This window comes from Barbus barbus (genome assembly GCF_936440315.1).
Source record: "Barbus barbus genome assembly, chromosome: 19".
In the NCBI taxonomy this organism is placed as follows: Eukaryota; Metazoa; Chordata; class Actinopteri; order Cypriniformes; family Cyprinidae; genus Barbus; species Barbus barbus.
Genome location: NC_136747.1, coordinates 28,555,624 through 28,573,759, shown reverse-complemented (window position 1 = coordinate 28,573,759; position 18,136 = coordinate 28,555,624). Strand labels below are relative to the sequence as shown.

Genomic DNA, 18,136 nt, shown 5'->3' with positions numbered 1-18,136 from the left:
ATCACACTGTTGGCATGATGCTTTATTTTAGCATATTAAAAATGCCTTTTGGTTACACTAGCATTTAAAAGTTTATTTAAATAAAAAAATGCTTTTATTCATCAAAGATGCATTAAATTTATCAAAAGTGAAAGTAAAGGCATTTCTAATGTAACAAAAGATTTCTATTTAAAATAAATGCTGCTCTTTTGAACTTTCTATTAATCGGTGAAAAATAAAATGTATCACGTTTCCACAAAAATCTTGGGCAGCACAACGGTTTTCAACATGGATAATAATCAGAAATCTTTCTTGAGCATGTGACACTGAAGACTGGAGTAAGGATGTTAAAAATTCAGATTTACATAACAGCAATAAATTACATTTTACTATATATTCACACAGAAAATAGTTATTTGAAATGGTAATATTTCAAAATTTTACTATTTTTTTTTTTTTTTAATCAAATAAATGCAGCCTTGGTGAGCAGAAGAGACTTATATTTAAAAACATTAAAAAATCACACCGACCCCAGACCTTTAAACAGTGTATATGTATTATTTAATGTAAAGATATAACCGGTGACTAAAACAATTGCAAAGGCTAAATTTGACATCAATGACAGATTTGTTTGTATTATTTGGTGCTTTGGAATATTTGATTCTGACTGGTCAATGTTATTGTTGTCCCATGCAAAGGATTCCCTTCATAGCTGTGCTAGTCTTTCTTCTAATGAAATAGTTTACACTGCAATATTTAATTTACATGAATTTATTCAAATTTATTTAAGTAGCTCTAAAATCCAGACCGGGTTGGAGCAATATATCATTATTTCAGTGTTAAAACAATGAAAGGCAATGAACAAACGTGTGTGTGTGTGTGTGTGTGTGTGTGGAGTGGGTTATTCAGGATGGAGGTTATCAAGTGTGTTGCATTTATTCCCCGGGGTGATGAAGAGATAGCATCCTTCTTTCCCTGGGGCTCTGGAGGGATGGAGGGATGTTGTTTTTCTTTTTTTCCAGCGGTTTGGACCCTACAGGGAAATCCTAAATCTGTCGGATGCTCCTCAAAGTGCCAGTGCATTGATTTCAGCCACCACGACTTTCCAGCCCGCCGGCTACGGACAACACGCTCCCTGTACACACACACACACACAGACACACTTCACTGGAACTTGTTTGCGGTCATGTTGGAAGCTTTAGTGCTCCGTGTGTCTGCTGGTGTCTCTGGGGAGAGCCACAGGGGGCGCTGGTACCAAACGACGCCCCCGACCCACCATCCTGACCCAGAACTGATGAAGTAAAAATGTGGCTGCATTCAAAATGGACTATTGGCATACGAGTTACTGTACACTAGACCTATATGAAACAGTGCCCATTATATATCAAGAATTCATATGCTGTACTATTGTTGTCACATGATCTCCAAATGAGCATTTTGAGATCATGAGCAAATGAGATCATCCCAGAATTTTGCATTTCTAACCCAATTTTAGACAATGTAAAATCATCTTAAAGGTACAGTACAACCCTTTTTTAATTTTTTTTTATTTTTATTTAACCTTTATTTTACCAGGAAATAATCCCATTGAGATTCAAAATTTCTTTTTCAAGAGAGTCCTGGCCAAGACAGCAGAATAATAATTCCATATTAAAAATATACAGTGAAAACAAAAACAAACACAACATTTAACAAAAAAAAAAAAGTTTGCAATTTAACATCTCAAGACTCAGTAACAGTACGTGTGCATTTAGTACTCAGATAGTCCTTTATCATAATTTTAAACTGTGTCATTGTTGGTAAATAGTCCAATGTTAACTGATTCTGCAATTTATACCAAGAAAAAGGTGCAAAAACTTTAAAGGCACTTTCACCAAAGGCAGTTCTCGTTCGTGGAATGTCATACATGATATGCCCATATGATCGAAGATTACATTTCCTGGTAGTGACTTTCAGAGTCAGAAGAGAACATAGGTAAGGAGGCAGTTTATACAGTATGGCTTTAAATAGGAAAATATACCAGTGCTCCAGCCTGCAATTTTGCAAGGATAGCCAAGCAACACTCTTAGCTTCACACAAGCTACAATGATGACTACGAAAACTAGAATTTGTTACAAATCTTAGTGCTGCATGATATACTGAGTCCAGCATTTTCAATGAAGATTGATTTGCATGCTTATATAAAATATCACCATAATCCAGCATTGACAGAAATGCTGCTTGTATAAGTGTTTTTTCTCACACTAAAAGAGAAACAGCCTTTGTTTCTATAATAGAAACCCAATTTTACTCTAAGTATTTTTTTTTTTTGTTAAACACTCTATATGCTGCTTGAAGGACAAACTTTCTTCTAAAAGGAAACCAAGATATTTATAGACTGATACTCGTTCAATTGCTTTCTCATCTAATGTAACAATTTGACAAGCATCGTCTGTGTTCCTTGATTTAGAAAAACACATCATTTTGGTTTTGTCTGAGTTTAGTACAAGTCTCAAATTATGAAGATTCTTCTGAATAATGTTAAAAGCAGATTGCAGATCTTCTAAGGCACTTGTTAAGGATGAAGCAGAACTATACAAAACTGTGTCATCCACATAAAAATGCCACTTTGCTTTACTTATATTTGGACACAAATCATTTATATAAATAGTAAATAAAATGGGACCCAAAACTGACCCCTGAGGGACACCATTTTGTATAAGTAATGAGTTTGAGGACACACCATCAACCTGGACACTTTGTGTTTGGCCACTCAAATAGTTGCCAAACCATTTGAGAGCTTTTGGAGACATTCCAGTATCCACCAATCTCTGAACCAGGATATAGTGGTCAACTGTGTCAAACGCCTTTGAAAGATCTAAAAATAATGCAGCACAATATTCTTTAGAATCAATAGCACTTATGAAATCATTTAACACTTTCATAGTGGCAGTGACAGTGCTATTTTTACGAAAACCCGACTGCAAATAATTTAAAATGTTTTTTGTTTCTAAATAATCTTTCAACTGGTCACTTATAAGCCCTTCTAAGACCTTGGCTAAAACAGATAGCTTAGATATTGGCCTGTAATTATTTGGATTTGGTCGGTCCCCACCCTTTAATAAAGGAGTGACACATGCTGACTTCAATACACTAGGCATTAATCCAGTCTCAATAAAATTTAAAATGTGTGTCAAAGGTTCTGCAGTATGTTCAGCAGCAATATTTTAAAAGTATGGATCCAACCCATCAGGACCAGAGGATTTCTTGGTATTTAACCTTATAAGAGCATCATATACCTCCTGCGTTGCAATAGGAACAAGATCACATTTTTCTCATGTTGCTGCTCTTACTGTTCATGATACTGTTCATTACTTTCCAAAATTTCGCTGAACTATCACATATTTCATTTACATAAAAATCTGATTTTTCTTTAAGTATTTGAGAGACACACTTGTTTCTCAGGTGCCTAAAATATTGCCAATCTGAACTGTTTTTGGATTTCTTTGGTGTTGACCAAGAAAGATCACGCTCATGAATTAGATCAGATAATTTCTCTGAAAACCACGGATTATCACACCCTTTAATCGTATATTTCCTAAAAGGAGCATGCTTGTTTATAATGTCCAAAAATACTGAATTAAAATATTGCAACGCAATCTTGGGCTCCGGGATCAAATTTACCCTGGTCCAATCACAAAGATTAAGATAAATTAAAAAATGTTCACAGAACGTCTTCAAATTTCTATTAATTATAATACGCGGTTTACATTTAGATATCCTGGTATCTCTCACACCAGCAATAACGCAGTGATTAACGCAGTGAACGTCATTTGCAAAAACAGCAGTAGCTTTATATTTTTGCAGCACATTTGTTAAAAACAAATCAAAGAGCGTAGACTTTTCAGAATGTTTAGAATTTGGCCGAGTAGGCGAGTCTATAATTTGGGTCAAATTCGCAAAGTCACAAAAACGTTTAATTAAATCGGATGCAGGAGTTAGCCAGTCCCAATTTAAGTCACCCATTAAAGCCAATTCGGTATATTTCATAGATGACAAACAATCAAACAATAAGGACAATGTATCTTTTGGCGCAGAAGGAGGTCTATAACATCCCGCAACTGTCAAAACACAATTCTGCGATAATTCAATTTTCAACACTAGCAATTCAAATTGTTTAGGCACAGACTTAAATAACTGTTGCCTGCAAACTATTTTTTACATAGATCGCTACTCCTCCACCTTTAGCACGACGGTCAGTACAAAATTATACCCCTCCATATAAATCTAGCTATCAGGAGTGGATCTACCCAGCCATGTCTCAGATAACAGATAAGATGGTGGAATAGAGGCCAGGCAGTAGATGAAACCAGATTATAGCTGGTGGAGACCCAGGCTGTAGCTGAAATAGACCCAGAGAACAGTCAGAGACCCAGACTGTAGCTGGTGGAACCCCAGACTATAGCTGGAGCAGGAGATCAGACTGTAGTTTGTGTAGACCCAGACTGTAGCTGGTGGAGACCCAGACTATAGCTGGAGCAGGAGATCAGATTGTAGTTTGTGTAGACCCAGACTGTAGCTGGTGGAGACCCAGACTATAGCTGGAGCAGGAGATCAGATTGTAGTTTGTGTAGACCCAGACTGTAGCTGGTGGAGACCCAGACTATAGCTGGAGCAGGAGATCAGATTGTAGTTTGTGTAGACCCAGACTGTAGCTGGTGGAGACCCAGACTATAGCTGGAGCAGGAGATCAGATTGTAGTTTGTGTAGACCCAGACTGTAGCTGGTGGAGACCCAGACTATAGCTGGAGCAGGAGATCAGATTGTAGTTTGTGTAGACCCAGACTGTAGCTGGTGGAGACCCAGACTATAGCTGGAACAGGACACCAGACTGTAGTTTGTGTAGACCCAGACTGTAGCTGGTGGAGACCCAGACTATAGCTGGAGCAGGAGATCAGATTGTAGTTTGTGTAGACCCAGACTGTAGCTGGTGGAGACCCAGACTATAGCTGGAGCAGGAGATCAGATTGTAGTTTGTGTAGACCCAGACTGTAGCTGGTGGAGACCCAGACTATAGCTGGAGCAGGAGATCAGATTGTAGTTTGTGTAGACCCAGACTGTAGCTGGTGGAGACCCAGACTATAGCTGGAGCAGGAGATCAGATTGTAGTTTGTGTAGACCCAGACTGTAGCTGGTGGAGACCCAGACTATAGCTGGAACAGGACACCAGACTGTAGTTTGTGTAGACCCAGACTGTAGCTGGTGGAGACCCAGACTATAGCTGGAACAGGACACCAGACTGTAGTTTGTGTAGACCCAGACTGTAGCTGGTGGAGACCCAGACTATAGCTGGAACAGGACACCAGACTGTAGTTTGTGTAGACCCAGACTGTAGCTGGTGGAGACCCAGACTATAGCTGGAACAGGACACCAGACTGTAGTTTGTGTAGACCCAGACTGTAGCTGGTGGAGACCCAGACTATAGCTGGAACAGGACACCAGACTGTAGTTTGTGTAGACCCAGACTGTAGCTGGTGGAGACCCAGACTATAGCTGGAGCAGGAGATCAGACTGTAGTTTATGTAGACCTAAGCTATAGCTGGTGCAGGCAGAGTGATGCATGTCATGAAGGTTTACATCGAAAGTAGATGAACACAGAGATCCAGGAAAACACCACACTCCTGGAATAATTCTCTGACTTATTTTTAGATAAGATGTTAAAAATCCCTTTAAAAAAAGAACTTTAAAACAAGTTCAAACAAACACTAAACAGAACAAAGGATAGGCCGCCATCTTGAAAATTGGGCGGGGGATGAAACAATGAAGATTGTTTCATTCCCTTCCAACCCCATAAGACTTCCGTTCATCTTTAAAACACAAATTACAATATTTTTAATGAAAACTGTCCCTCCTTTGGTGCAACCAAAACTTTGAAAATCCTAAACGGTCATAAATGCATCATAAAATGAATCCATATGAATCGAGTGGTTTCATTGATGTCTTGTGAAGAGATATGATTGCTTTATATGATGAATAGATCATATTTGATGTATCATAATAACTTGAATAATAAATTCAAATAAACCCCTAAATTAAATCTGTTCATCATATAAAGCGTTCATATTTCTTTGCAAGACTTGACCAATTAAATGCTTGATTCATATGACCTTTCATTATGACTTTTTTTGGATCTTCTCGGTTTCAGTTATCTGGACTTTCAGCTGTCTGGTCTCATTAAAAAATCTTAATTTGTGTTTTGAAGCTTAACCAAAGTCTGATGGGTTTGGAATGACATGAGGGTAAATAAATGATGACATAATATTTATTTTTGGGTGAACTGTTCCTTTAACTTTTAATTTGGTCAAATAGAAAGAGTCAAGAACTATTGGATATAATAAAAATGTTGAAAGAATCACTTCTGTTTCATTTGCCAAACTGGAAATAAAAGGTTGCATATAGGGTTCATTGCAATCTGGGATACAGTAGTGTAGTGCTCTCTGGTTGTATACTGCATTTTTTGACAAGTGTTTTTCATGCATAAAGAATTTGCATACTATACTATATGCATTATTAGTATGCTGAACATAGCCAGTGTTTTGTTCTTCTAAATCAATGTTCAGTTTTATGCAGAAGTTTGATTTTACACTATGTGTGTGTGTGTTAGGGTTGTTCTCCAGTGGTAAAGCCCGGACCCTCCCAGGACGGCAAGGGGTGTCTGAAATCAATTCAGTGTTAAGTGCAGGTCTGAGCAGGGGACAGTTTCAGGCCCCAACACTGTTATTCACGCACTACTGACCCAGACCATACACACACACAGTAGTACAGTCACCGACCCACAGGCCAGGTTACAGCTGGACAATCTGTGCGATCACGACCCAACACAACAGACCTGACCTCCTCAAATCAGCCTAAAGAGTCAGATGAATCTGAGAACAGACTGATCTCAGTTCTTTCTCATTCCCCACACCTCCTCCTGAAGCTACATGTCCATTCACTCCATCCGTGTTAGAGGACTGTTTCACTGTCTGTTACTGATGTTTGAGGGCCTTAAAGAGAGAGTTCAGCCAAAATAGAGACTATCATCATTTGATCACCTTTTATATTGTTAAATAAAATAAACTCAATTATTTGTCAAAATTGTCAAATAATTAAGTTTTTTTTTAACCTTGTTTTCAAAGCAATGTTTTCTTTTCTGTTCACAAAGCCTGCATTTATTTGATTAATTATATAAAAACAGCAAAAATGTGAAATATTATTACAATTTAAAATAACTTATTTCTATGATACAAAGCTTAATTTTCATCAGACATTACTCATCTTCAGTGTCTCATGATCCTTCAGAAATCATTCTAATATGCTCATAAGATCATATGCACTAAATTCATGTTTTTCTAAGTTTTACACCTACAACCTAAACTCAAATGCAAAGTGCAATGAAGACTTATTAATTCAAAGTCATATTAGTGTATACAAAGCTGCTGCAATCACACAATAACTAGTGAAATGCTACTCATTGTATCTTATTGCCAGACACATTTGTTTGTAGAATAAATTAATCATGGATGATCAACTGCAGTTGCATGAGGCAACGCTGACAGATGTCATTATAAAGTCCAGAATTGCTGTCTTATGACAAGAAATTACTTAAGAGTTTGTCTCTTAATCAGAATCAGCTTTATTCGCCAAGTTGCACAAACACACGAGGGATTTGTTGTGGTTTTTAAGAAGCTTTATGCTACATGCTAATATGAACTTTCTCCTGTTGCTGCTCTTACTGTTCATGATTTAGGCCAACGATGCAGTTTTTCAGAGCTCCTGCTGTTTTCATGATGTTGGCATGTACCAAACTGGTTCAAACATAAAGCCAACGCAATATAAAAGCGGTTTGGAGTGAATCCGGATCACTTCCTCTTTGCAAATCCCTTCAGGTGTCTGATGGCCCGGGATCAGACGGGTCGTGTTTTTCTCTCCTCGTTTACATGCTGTGACTCTCGACATGCAGAGCGCAGGTGAAGTGTCTATTGATTAGTGGAGTTCCTGCATTAATGCGTGTTAGTGTCGCAGTCGATTGACTCGTTGTAAGAGTACAGGTCCTGTCCTCCCAAAGCTCAGGGACATGTGTGCATGTGATCCATTAGCTAAACGAACAAGACAAGATCAGACATCCTCCAGTTCAATCTCAAAGCGCTACGACACAAGTAGAAAACTTTCCTTTAGAGGTGGGGAAATTAAAACAAAAAACATGCCACCGCAACCTAATTTCATATCTATCAGCTACCAGATCTCTACTGGAATGAGTCACTGAAAACCTACTACCACTTAACTATACCGGCATATAATTTGAATGTCAGCATGTGTGCTGTGTTTCATTGACATCATCTCCACATAGGCCTTGAATACATTTTTAATTGTTTGCTAACGAGCGTAGTTTAATGTCTGATTAAATGTTTCCTGTTGGAGCTAGAGCTGAAACACACTCAAGGGCTTGAGGGCTTTAGTTTATGTAGCATGAGCCATGATTTGCTATTTGCTACTGTTAGTGGTATTTAATGTAATGTTGGAGAGATACAAGATTATTGGATTATACAAAAACATTTATAAGGCTCGCATACAAGATTATTCCAACAATATTTATGGTCTGTTTTTGCGAAAGATAATTAAATTTGCAACACTAAAGTTGTTTTTGTCATCTTTCTGGAGTACATGGATATATCTATCTTATTTTGCATGATAATATTTACATGAATGTGCAAGACTTCCGGTTTATTAGCCACTATAGGCAAATAAACTAAATAAACAAAGCACAGTAGCCTAAAAGGTCAATTATTTGCACTCCAAACCAGTGTGTTTATAATTATGATTATAAATTAAAATTGCATGTTAACAAATACCAGTTTGCAATATTAAGCATCAAACTGACTCTGGTACAGGTAAAATAACTGGAAGCGAATGACAACGGAGGCCGTGCACATTCACGTTACTAAAGCTGTGACGTTAAATATAAGGTGACTAAAAAGATATATCAAGCATGACTGAAAGACACTAAATCAAGAAAACAAAATTAAGGGTCACACTTTATCTTAAGTGGTCTTAACTACTATGTACTTGCATCAAAAAATAAGTACAATGTTATTGTGGTCATATTGTTATTGTGGTCATATGACCCGTATTGTGGGATACGGGTCAGGTTAGAGACAGGGTTGGTTTAAGGGTGGGTAAAGGTGTAAGGGATGGGTCAACAGTGTAATTATTAATTATAGATGTAACTACATATATGTATTTTTAAAAATATAAGTACAATGTAAAAACATATATGTACACAATAAGTGCATTGTATCAAATTATTCATTTAAATATAAGTACACAGTAGTTAAGGCCACCTAATATAAAGTGGGACCAAATTAAGAAAAGCCTTTTTCTTTCTTCTTCTTCTTTAATTTACGGCGGTTGGCAGCCAACGTCCATGGTGCATTACCATACTGGAGTGTGAACCGGAGATAGACAGAAATAAATCATATGTAGAAGGACATATTTCCTTCTCCCTTCTTCCCACCCTCCCTTTTTATACTAATGATTTCCAAAATTGTAATCTATATCCTATTTCCTAAAGCAGTGTCTGTAGGAAGCTAAATAAATGTGTAGGCCTGCTCATGCCAGTTGAAGTTTTCCCTTGCACCCCCAATTTCCTTATGCTTTCTTTCATCTTTATCCTTACTCTCTCATACTTTTGACATTCAAGTACCACATGTTCAACAGATTCAATACTGTTACAAAATACACACCTTCCTTATGCTTACCTATAATACAGTATGTAAACGCTTATTTAACCCACATTATTTCCATTCCTTGCAGTGACCCTCCCTTTCCCCGCCTTCTGTTGTATGCTGTATAAATGTCTCCCTACTCTCCCACTTTTTCATAATCTCCATTCAGATTTTTAAAGCCTCTTTTTAAATGAAGTGCCACACTTTTGTTTTCTGGGACTCGCGAACTCAGAGTCAGAAACCGCCCGTGAACGCGCAGCAGCGAGGCGCGCGCGTCCGCGCAGATGCTCGTCGCCGGCAGGAGTTGGTGCACGCTGCGCGCGGCGGATCGCGGTGATCCGGTCTGGGATTCGCTGACACGGTTGATGAAGGAGCACAGAACATTTTTAGCCCCACTACCCCCATCAGTACCCCGCCCAGGGCAGATGATCTCAGCGCCATCAGGAGCTCAGCATCATTAGAAGGTGTTAATTGGAGTTAGTCGGAGTCTTCGCTTTCTGTCAAGAAGTCTGACAACAGAATTCATTAGACTTAAAAATACCGGGGCATTGAAATTAATTCAAGAGGGATTCGCTGATGAGGAAAGATTGTGAGCTGACAGAACAGAGCTCCGAGAGGGTCCAATTCTCATTAAAGATGCCAAAAATGGGCCCAACCTCGTGCATCTTGCTTAGGAAGTTTATCATCGCGACCAGCATCTCATATTTGACGCATAACATTCACACTTTCATTGAGCCACTTCCGAAAAATACAGCAGGAAGGAAGTCACTTGCCTCCTCAATTAATAAAATTGCATGTGTCAGAAATTTAGGTTTTAAAACGAACGGTCTTTAATGATATAGTTCAACCTTAATCAAGTCTTCAAAAAAACATCCAGTTTAGTAAAGTATTTATTTTAATAAGCTCTTCATGTTTACTTGGGAGTTCTTTAGGTGTATGGTTTCTTAAAAAACACATCAATTCTGTAAAGAAAATTCAAGAGGCTTCTGTTTCTCGCTGCTATAGAACAACATAAATGTGACCCTGGACCACAAAACCAGTCATAAGGGTCCATTTTTCGAAATTGAGATTTATACATCATCTGAAAGCTGTATTGATGTATGGTTTGTTATGATAGGACAATATTTGGCTGAGATGCAACTATTTGTAAATCTGGAATCTGAGGGTGCAAAAAATCTAAATATTGAGAAAATCTCCTTTAAAGTTGTTCAAATGAAGTTCTTAGCAATGCATATTACTAATCAAAAATTAAGTTTTAATATATTTACGGTAGGACATTTACAAAATCATAATACACATGATCTATAGGCTACTTAATATACTAATGGTATGATTTTTTGGCATAAAAGACAAATTGATAATTTTGACCCATACAATGTATTTTTGGCTATTGCTACAAATACACCCGTGCTCCAGGGTCACAAATGCGTTCTATTTCTCGGACAAAATGTTGATCTGTTTAATGCATCGGAAGTACAATCGTGTGGTCACTGAACAGAAGCAGCTCTAAATGTGTGTAGGAGGGGTTGAAAAGGAAAATGTATTTGTGTCACTTTCATCTAAAGCAGAAAAAAAAAATAGTGCCATAAAACGCGAAGAGAGCAAATGAGGAACTGCAGTGACTTCCTCTGTCACATTCACCCAGAAATGCGTTTCGTGTGATCCGAAATAACTCCGGGAAAAGCTGCTGAATATACAGGCGACAAACTCCAGCTCACCAGAACGCGTTCAAAATAAAGAAACGCGACACAGGCGTTCAAATAAAGACATAACGGTGGGTTTGTGGTTGATCTGGAGATCGAGATCCATCATGATGTTTCTGGAGAACGAGAAACAAAACTAATAGAATCTCGAAGAACAATTAGATACTAGACGATTGTTCAGTGCAACATTTAAAAAGAATAATTCTGCTGACGTTTAAGATTTAGAATATTATTAATAAAAAAAAAAAAAATACTGATCTTTGCTTTATTGCACAAATTGCGGATAATTCTCAAATGGTTTTTAAGACGTTGAAATTTAAAAATGCAAAACATTTTGGTTTATTTGAAATATAACCAAAGCCTTTTTCCCCCCGTGTGCTTTACAAACGTTTTGCTGGTTCCCGAGCAAAACCTGTTTGTTTATGGTACTTGTTCACGTATAAAACACGACGTAAAATATTAAATTAACGAATTTCATTGTAATAGTTTTATAATGAACATGTTCATAAATAAGTGTTGTTTCAAATTAGATTTTTAAAAAAAAAAAAAGATACACCAGCTATTAAGAAAATTAAAACTATTTAAAAAAAAAAAAAAAAAAATGGGTTCAATGTAGCAGTGCAAATAAAGACAAAGAAAATATGAAAAGCACATTTTATTTAACCTTTCATAACAGTGCCATGAGAACATTTGTACAAGATACATCACAATCTAAAGTGCACAAATACTGTACAACAGAGAGATCTTAAATAAAAGGAAAAATCACATCGGGCTTCATAGAAAAATATGATTAAAAATAATTAAGGGCATGCTTTAAAAAGAATCCAAAGTAAAAGCCCAATTAAAATGAAGCATATTTCACAAATGAGCAAGAAATGAACAAGCACAACCGGGAGCACGAAAGCTTTGGCACTTGCAGATTAAAAGATTAAAAACACAACATGGGCAGATCATTTCAAACAAAAGTAAGAAAGAGAGAGTGAGAGAGAGAGAGTCAACCCGACTAAGCAGTTCTTAAGGGCTCGTGTAGAAGGCGTAATAACCCATGGCTTTATGGCTCTCTTTATTGTACTCCTCAGAGCTCAAGTCCTCACACTTTATAGTAGGCGAAGCGTCTGTACTGGAGCCTCCAGGTGAAATGCGTCGCCTTTTACACGCCATCAAGTATCCACTGGTGTCCCCCGAGTCTACGGCCTTCAGCACCGGCGGGGCCTCCATCCAGGGGCCAGTGCTTCCAGTCGTGGGGGCCGCCGTGGAGCTCTCATCCTGCAGCTTGTCTTTAGAGGACAGCAGGTCGTCGGTGTACGCTGGAGGGCTTGGCCGAGGAGACCAAGGCAGGCCAGTGGTCATCTTCCTCTGGTACGAGCTTCTGCTGCTCCAGCCGGCCGCCATGGAAGCGAAGGCCGAGTCGGGGTAATAGCTGAGAGCATGCGGACTCTGCAGCGGAAGCGGCTTGATGCCATACGGCAGGAGGCTGGAGGCCGAGTACTCGCTATCATAGGACAGGTCCAGTTTACCAGATGCCCCGCTTTGCTGAACAGGCCCCACGAACCAGCGCTGAGCCGAAGCAGAGCCGCCGGCCGAGTCTTCGCTCTGAGGAGAAAGCAGGCCGTTGGTCTGCGGCACGGCGCGCTCGCTGGCGTAGAAGCGGTGGTTTTGCGGCAGGTTGTTTACAAACTGGTCTTGGAAGAAGGGCTGCATTGCATAGCGGGCGCCGGGGACAATCTGGTGCGACCGCGGAGAATCAGTAGGAGAGGGAGTCAGTCTGTCGCTCTCTGGAGCCGTGTACATCCTGAGAGAAGCAGCAGAGAAAGAGAAGAGAAGAGCCTGTTAGCAGAAGTGAGGCTTTCTGATCAGCTGCCTACAATATGATGCCTAGGATATCAATCGATGTACAGTGGAGAAAAACAATTGGTGCAGAACCAATTTGCACTCAGAAATTGCTATTAAATTTCACAATTAATTACAAAGTAACACAATGAATTAAATGTGAAATTTTAAAGCAGAAAGAATGAAATTGTAATGTCTTGTAAAACATACTCCAACGTACTGTTTTATTTGGAAATATATATATATATAAACATTAAATACATTAGTTAACACAAACTAGCAATGAAAAATACTTGTAAAGCATTTATTTGTTTTAATAATTAAACATTTAATAACATTACTGAAATGAATATTGTAATATTATTTCATGACCCTGAGCTGACTTGAACAGCTGCATTTTCATTAATGCATTAACTATCTTAAATATGGGACCTTATTGTAAAGTCTTACCATATAAATATTGAAAATACAGTCCCAATTTATCCATGTTCACCCTTCATACTAGATTTTTATAAACATTGCATTGTAGCGTAAATGCTTAGAAAATGAAACTGGAAAATATTCAATTTGTTTTATTTAAACCAAAGGTTTTCGGACTCTAAAAGTGAAATCTGGAGCTTGAGAGTTAAGTGTGCTTATGTTTGGCTTCGAACTTTTGTTAAAATAAATGGACTGACAAAAGGAAGGCCCCTATATTTATGGAGAGGTTTCATAATTCACTCATTGTCACTTTCTGCAGTATGAAATGCACTTACGAATCATAATTGTCTCTGAAGCCTTTTGCGAAGGGGTTGTGGTCGATCTTGAGCTGTGTGATCTGCAATTAAACAAACACCAGGAGTTCAGAAGCGGCACAAATGCAGAAGTGGCTGCAGGGAGCTGTGGCTGAGTTTCTGCTTACGTCTGTGTTCTGGTAAGCAGTTACAGCGATAAACTGGTTTTCAGGGAAAGTGAAGGTCTGTGTTTTAGCTTCGCTGCTCATGTCCTCCACACCATCATCTGTCACCTCCACGATGTGCAGCCGCGGCTGGTACTTGTGCAGGGACTGCAGGACGATCATCTATCAACACACACACACACACACACACACACACACACACACAGAGAGACAGACGGCATCAGTGTTTGTGCAGAGTTCATGGCCAGTGCTTGCAGTTAGAAGAACAGAGGTGTCAAAGCCACATTCAAGACCTCTGAGATGACTGGAAGTTTCAACACACACACATCTTTATCTTTAAAATGCATCAGTTCTTTGAAACATGCAATAAAATATCACACAGTAAATAAGTAATATTTAAAGGTTCTGGTTTTTCCTCTATTTTTGGTGTTGAAGTGCATGATTTACACTTTCACAATATAAAAACATCACTTTCCAACATTAACATGTCACCTTTTTTTTTGTGCAACAAAAGTCTAATAAAAGTTCATGCATGCCTTTATAATATTTTCCCTCCACAATTCCTGAATCTAACATGGTAACTTGTACATTAAAACACTGAATACTGCTCTACTTGTTTACCAGAGTTCGAGTGTTATTTGTTTACCTGAGTATTGTTGTTGTTTGCGCCCTTGTTGTTGGTTAGCTTCAGTTTTCCGAACGATATTTCTTGCCTCATCCAGTGTGCTCCAGTGTTTGGTGATTCTGGGTGAACATAAACCTTGTTTCCTACAGAAAAACCAAGAATATTAATGTTTTGTGTGGTATTAAATTATTAGTTTGCCTAAACAGACAGAAAAAGCAGCAGTGTACTTTAGCGGTGAAAGCTCCTTCGTGAAAAACAGATGCATCGTGACTAAGAGCGATTTGTTTTGAATAATTCTAATACATATAGGAGAATAACACGTCCACCCCCGCGTGCTCTCGAGTGCCATTGCTACAAATCGCTCACGTTAAATGTGAAACTTGTTTCCATGCAAAATACACTCATTTTTAAACGAAAAGACATGTTAAACGGCGGGGGGAAAAAATAAAAAAAATCAGGTAAAATAAAACAAACGCGCGCAAATATAAACATTTTTGGAAATCGTAACCTCATATTTTAGTTTTAAAATATCTGGTAAATTATTTTAAGAAATTGGTTGATTTTCATGCATTTTTATTAAAAGCGAAGGTTTTATGTTTTACCAATTCGTTTATAAACACAACAAATTAAAATTGCAATTCCACTCAAAAAGAAAAAATATATATAGGCTATATATAAATAGCATAATTTATCTTTTCGATTTATTTGATTACACCGTTTGCATGTTTGTTTAATTAAATTATAACAAAAACATTTGTCATGTTGCTCGAATTATTTTCATATCATCTCGGGGTTATTTGGTTATTTTCTCACCTTGCATGTTGTTGTCCGCTTTCCCGCAGGTGACCCATTTTCCGCCCTGAAATCTCCAGTGGTTCGGATCGGCCAGAATAACCTCCACAAACACGTTATAATGCGCCGTCAGGTTCAGTCCAGTGATATTAAAACTCAGAAAGGGGAACATTCGCCTGCGAATATGATTGTCAATAAAACACAAATTACGAATTAGGACGGATTCGGGTTCGTTTAATCACCCTACTAAAATAAATTCGTTATTAAAACCAAGCGTATAATTTTATTAACTTATATTTAGCATATTTTGTGTTTTAAAAACAATTTTAAACCATGCATTTATGTTGTAAATTGCTCTGTTTTTAAGTGAAACTTTACCAGCCAGCTTGTGAACTTCTCATTCTCACCTGCCCTGTTTGGTGATGATCATCTCGGTCTGATGGCGGTGAAATTTGAGCCACAGCGGTCTGTTGCACAGGTAAACCTGCGCCCTCGTCGCGGCTCCCGGACCGGGGATGGGCATCGAGCTCAAACCGGAGCCCGGTCCCGGATAGGACGGGTACAGACACCCGGGACCCTGTCCGAACTGATACCCGCTCCCAAACTGACTGCGACCGGCGCACACGGCGGAGGAGAACCCGGCGGGCGGAAGAACTGAGCCGTAATGCAGAGACGACGAATACCTGGACCCGTTCGCGCCGCTGTACACCGACCCGGTTTGGCCTCCGTACGGGAAGAGAGAGCACGGATTGGGCACGTCGGAGCTCGGTTGGGTGGAGGATATGAAGTAACGATCAGTACCCAGTTCGTCGATGTTGTAACGGCGGGCGCTGGACAGCTCATCATCTCCACCGATCACCGGAGAAGTTTTCCGCGCGTCCGGTGCGACGGATGCCGCTGCTTTACTCCCGGTGAAGCTCTCGCTGTCAGCCTCATCCATCAGCGCGCTCCCACCGCTCAAAAACTTCTTGGCACCGGAGCTCTGCTCCGCTTCAGTCCGGTCCATGTCCTGAAAGTCTATCTGCGTTGACCCCGGGCTGTTGTTGGTGCTCTCTGAGGACGACGATAGGTTATAGAAGGTCTTGGGTAAGTTTACATTCGCGCCAGGGAGGATGCTTTCTAACTGCATTCTTCAAAATACTGATGAGGATCAATCAAAAGCAGGTGGAGATCAATAAGTAGATCACACCAGGACGCGGATCCGTGCGCCCCGCAGCCTTGACCTCTGAAGCGACACCTCCGGATCTTCTACTGTAATCTGTGAGTGACAGAATTGTTTGAGAGAGTTTATATATGATACAGCTCGAGGGGGCGGGGCTTTGGCAATTCGTGGCTTCTGACCGTTTTCTCATTGGCTCGGAGGCCTTCGTTTTAACTATACCATTTAAAACAAATACATGTTTTTGTACTTGTTTAAATTTTAGAGCTTTTATTTTTATTGACTTAAAATGTATCCTTGGTTGAAGGGTTTGTTATTAAAAAAAAAAATCATATAGGCCTATTTAATTTGGAAAATCTACCATAATTGTAGTTTTTGACTAAAACTTTCCTCACAGAACACTTCAAAATTCGTTTCATGCCAATTAATGAGTGTTAATTTGAGAATGACATTGAACCCACAGAGGAACTTGACACCGTTTCAGAAGCACCGAAAACAAAACAATTAACGAGTCCTCCAGGCTGACCTGAGAATGGTTTTATCTAAATACACTGCAGCTCGACTGAACTTGGCAACCCAAATCATTAACAAACGATTAACGAGGAAACCAAACTCACCACAGACTGTCAGGCAGTTTCTCTTGTAGCGGGGGTTAAAGTTGACCCCTCTCCGGCGCAGTGTGTTTGGGGTAGATCGCGCACAGACGCTTTTCTCTTTTCAGCGCAAAATAACTCTGCGATATTAGCGGCCAGCAGGGTAAGTTCTCTCTGCTGTTGACAAAGAAACGCACAAGTAGCCATTCGAAAATTCAGTGAGATTTTAACGTGTAGTTACCCAAAGCATTTCCCCTATTGAAAAGTGTCGTGTATTTACATATTTAAGTGCCTAATCTACGTGTTCTAATGTGCATGTCTATTGTGAACTCTTGTTTCAGCATCTACATGAAACGGACGAAAAACCCGCAGGAGATTGTTTTCGGCGTGCACGAGGTGAGTGTGATGTGAGGCGCGCGCGCGCGTCACCTGAGGGGTAAAAAAAAAAAAAAAAAAACTGCGCCTAAAGTAATGATAATATGATTTGGCTTAAAATATACTCCTTTTTAAAAACAAAAAATATATATTTTTTAGTTAAAGTAAATAAATCATTCGTTTATTTATGTGTATTATTTTAGAATTAAAAATAATAATAATAAAAAAACAGGCTCCTATCTTTTTGTTTACAATTCCCAAGTAGCTAATAATACAAAATTACTACTTTAAGTTACTGAATAAAGTCTTTATCTCTATAATACTCATATTTGGCTAATTTATTAAATAGGCTTATGATTATATGTTTAAAGCGAAACATTTGCTGCGGAATATTACGTTTTTTTAAAGCTCGTAATAAGCAGGTTGTATTTATCAAAAC

At 38.8% G+C, this 18,136-nt stretch overlaps 1 protein-coding gene across 1 annotated transcript; it reads right to left on the bottom strand.

The window, feature by feature from the left end:
- Window positions 1–11,678: 11,678 nt before the first annotated feature.
- Window positions 11,679–16,836, bottom strand: LOC306885846 (eomesodermin-like). Its single transcript, XM_079442630.1, has 6 exons — window positions 15,978–16,836; window positions 15,592–15,746; window positions 14,800–14,921; window positions 14,157–14,315; window positions 14,011–14,072; window positions 11,679–13,217 (listed from the first exon to the last, which is right to left on the bottom strand). The coding sequence occupies exons 1-6, from the start codon at window positions 16,697–16,699 to the stop codon at window positions 12,440–12,442; spliced, it is 1,998 nt and encodes a 665-aa protein (XP_079298756.1). The 5' UTR covers window positions 16,700–16,836; the 3' UTR covers window positions 11,679–12,439.
- Between the last annotated feature and the right edge of the window lie 1,300 nt (window positions 16,837–18,136).

Coding starts and splice junctions, on each gene's coding strand:
- LOC306885846 (XM_079442630.1), bottom strand. CDS start 16,699: ATGCAGTTAGAAAGCATCCTCCCTGGCGCGAATGTAAACTTACCCAAG. Junction 14,922..15,591: donor AGCGGACAACAACATGCAAG/GTGAGAAAATAA, acceptor GTTTTTCTGTAG/GAAACAAGGTTTATGTTCAC. Junction 14,073..14,156: donor CTGCTTACCAGAACACAGAC/GTAAGCAGAAAC, acceptor GTTTAATTGCAG/ATCACACAGCTCAAGATCGA.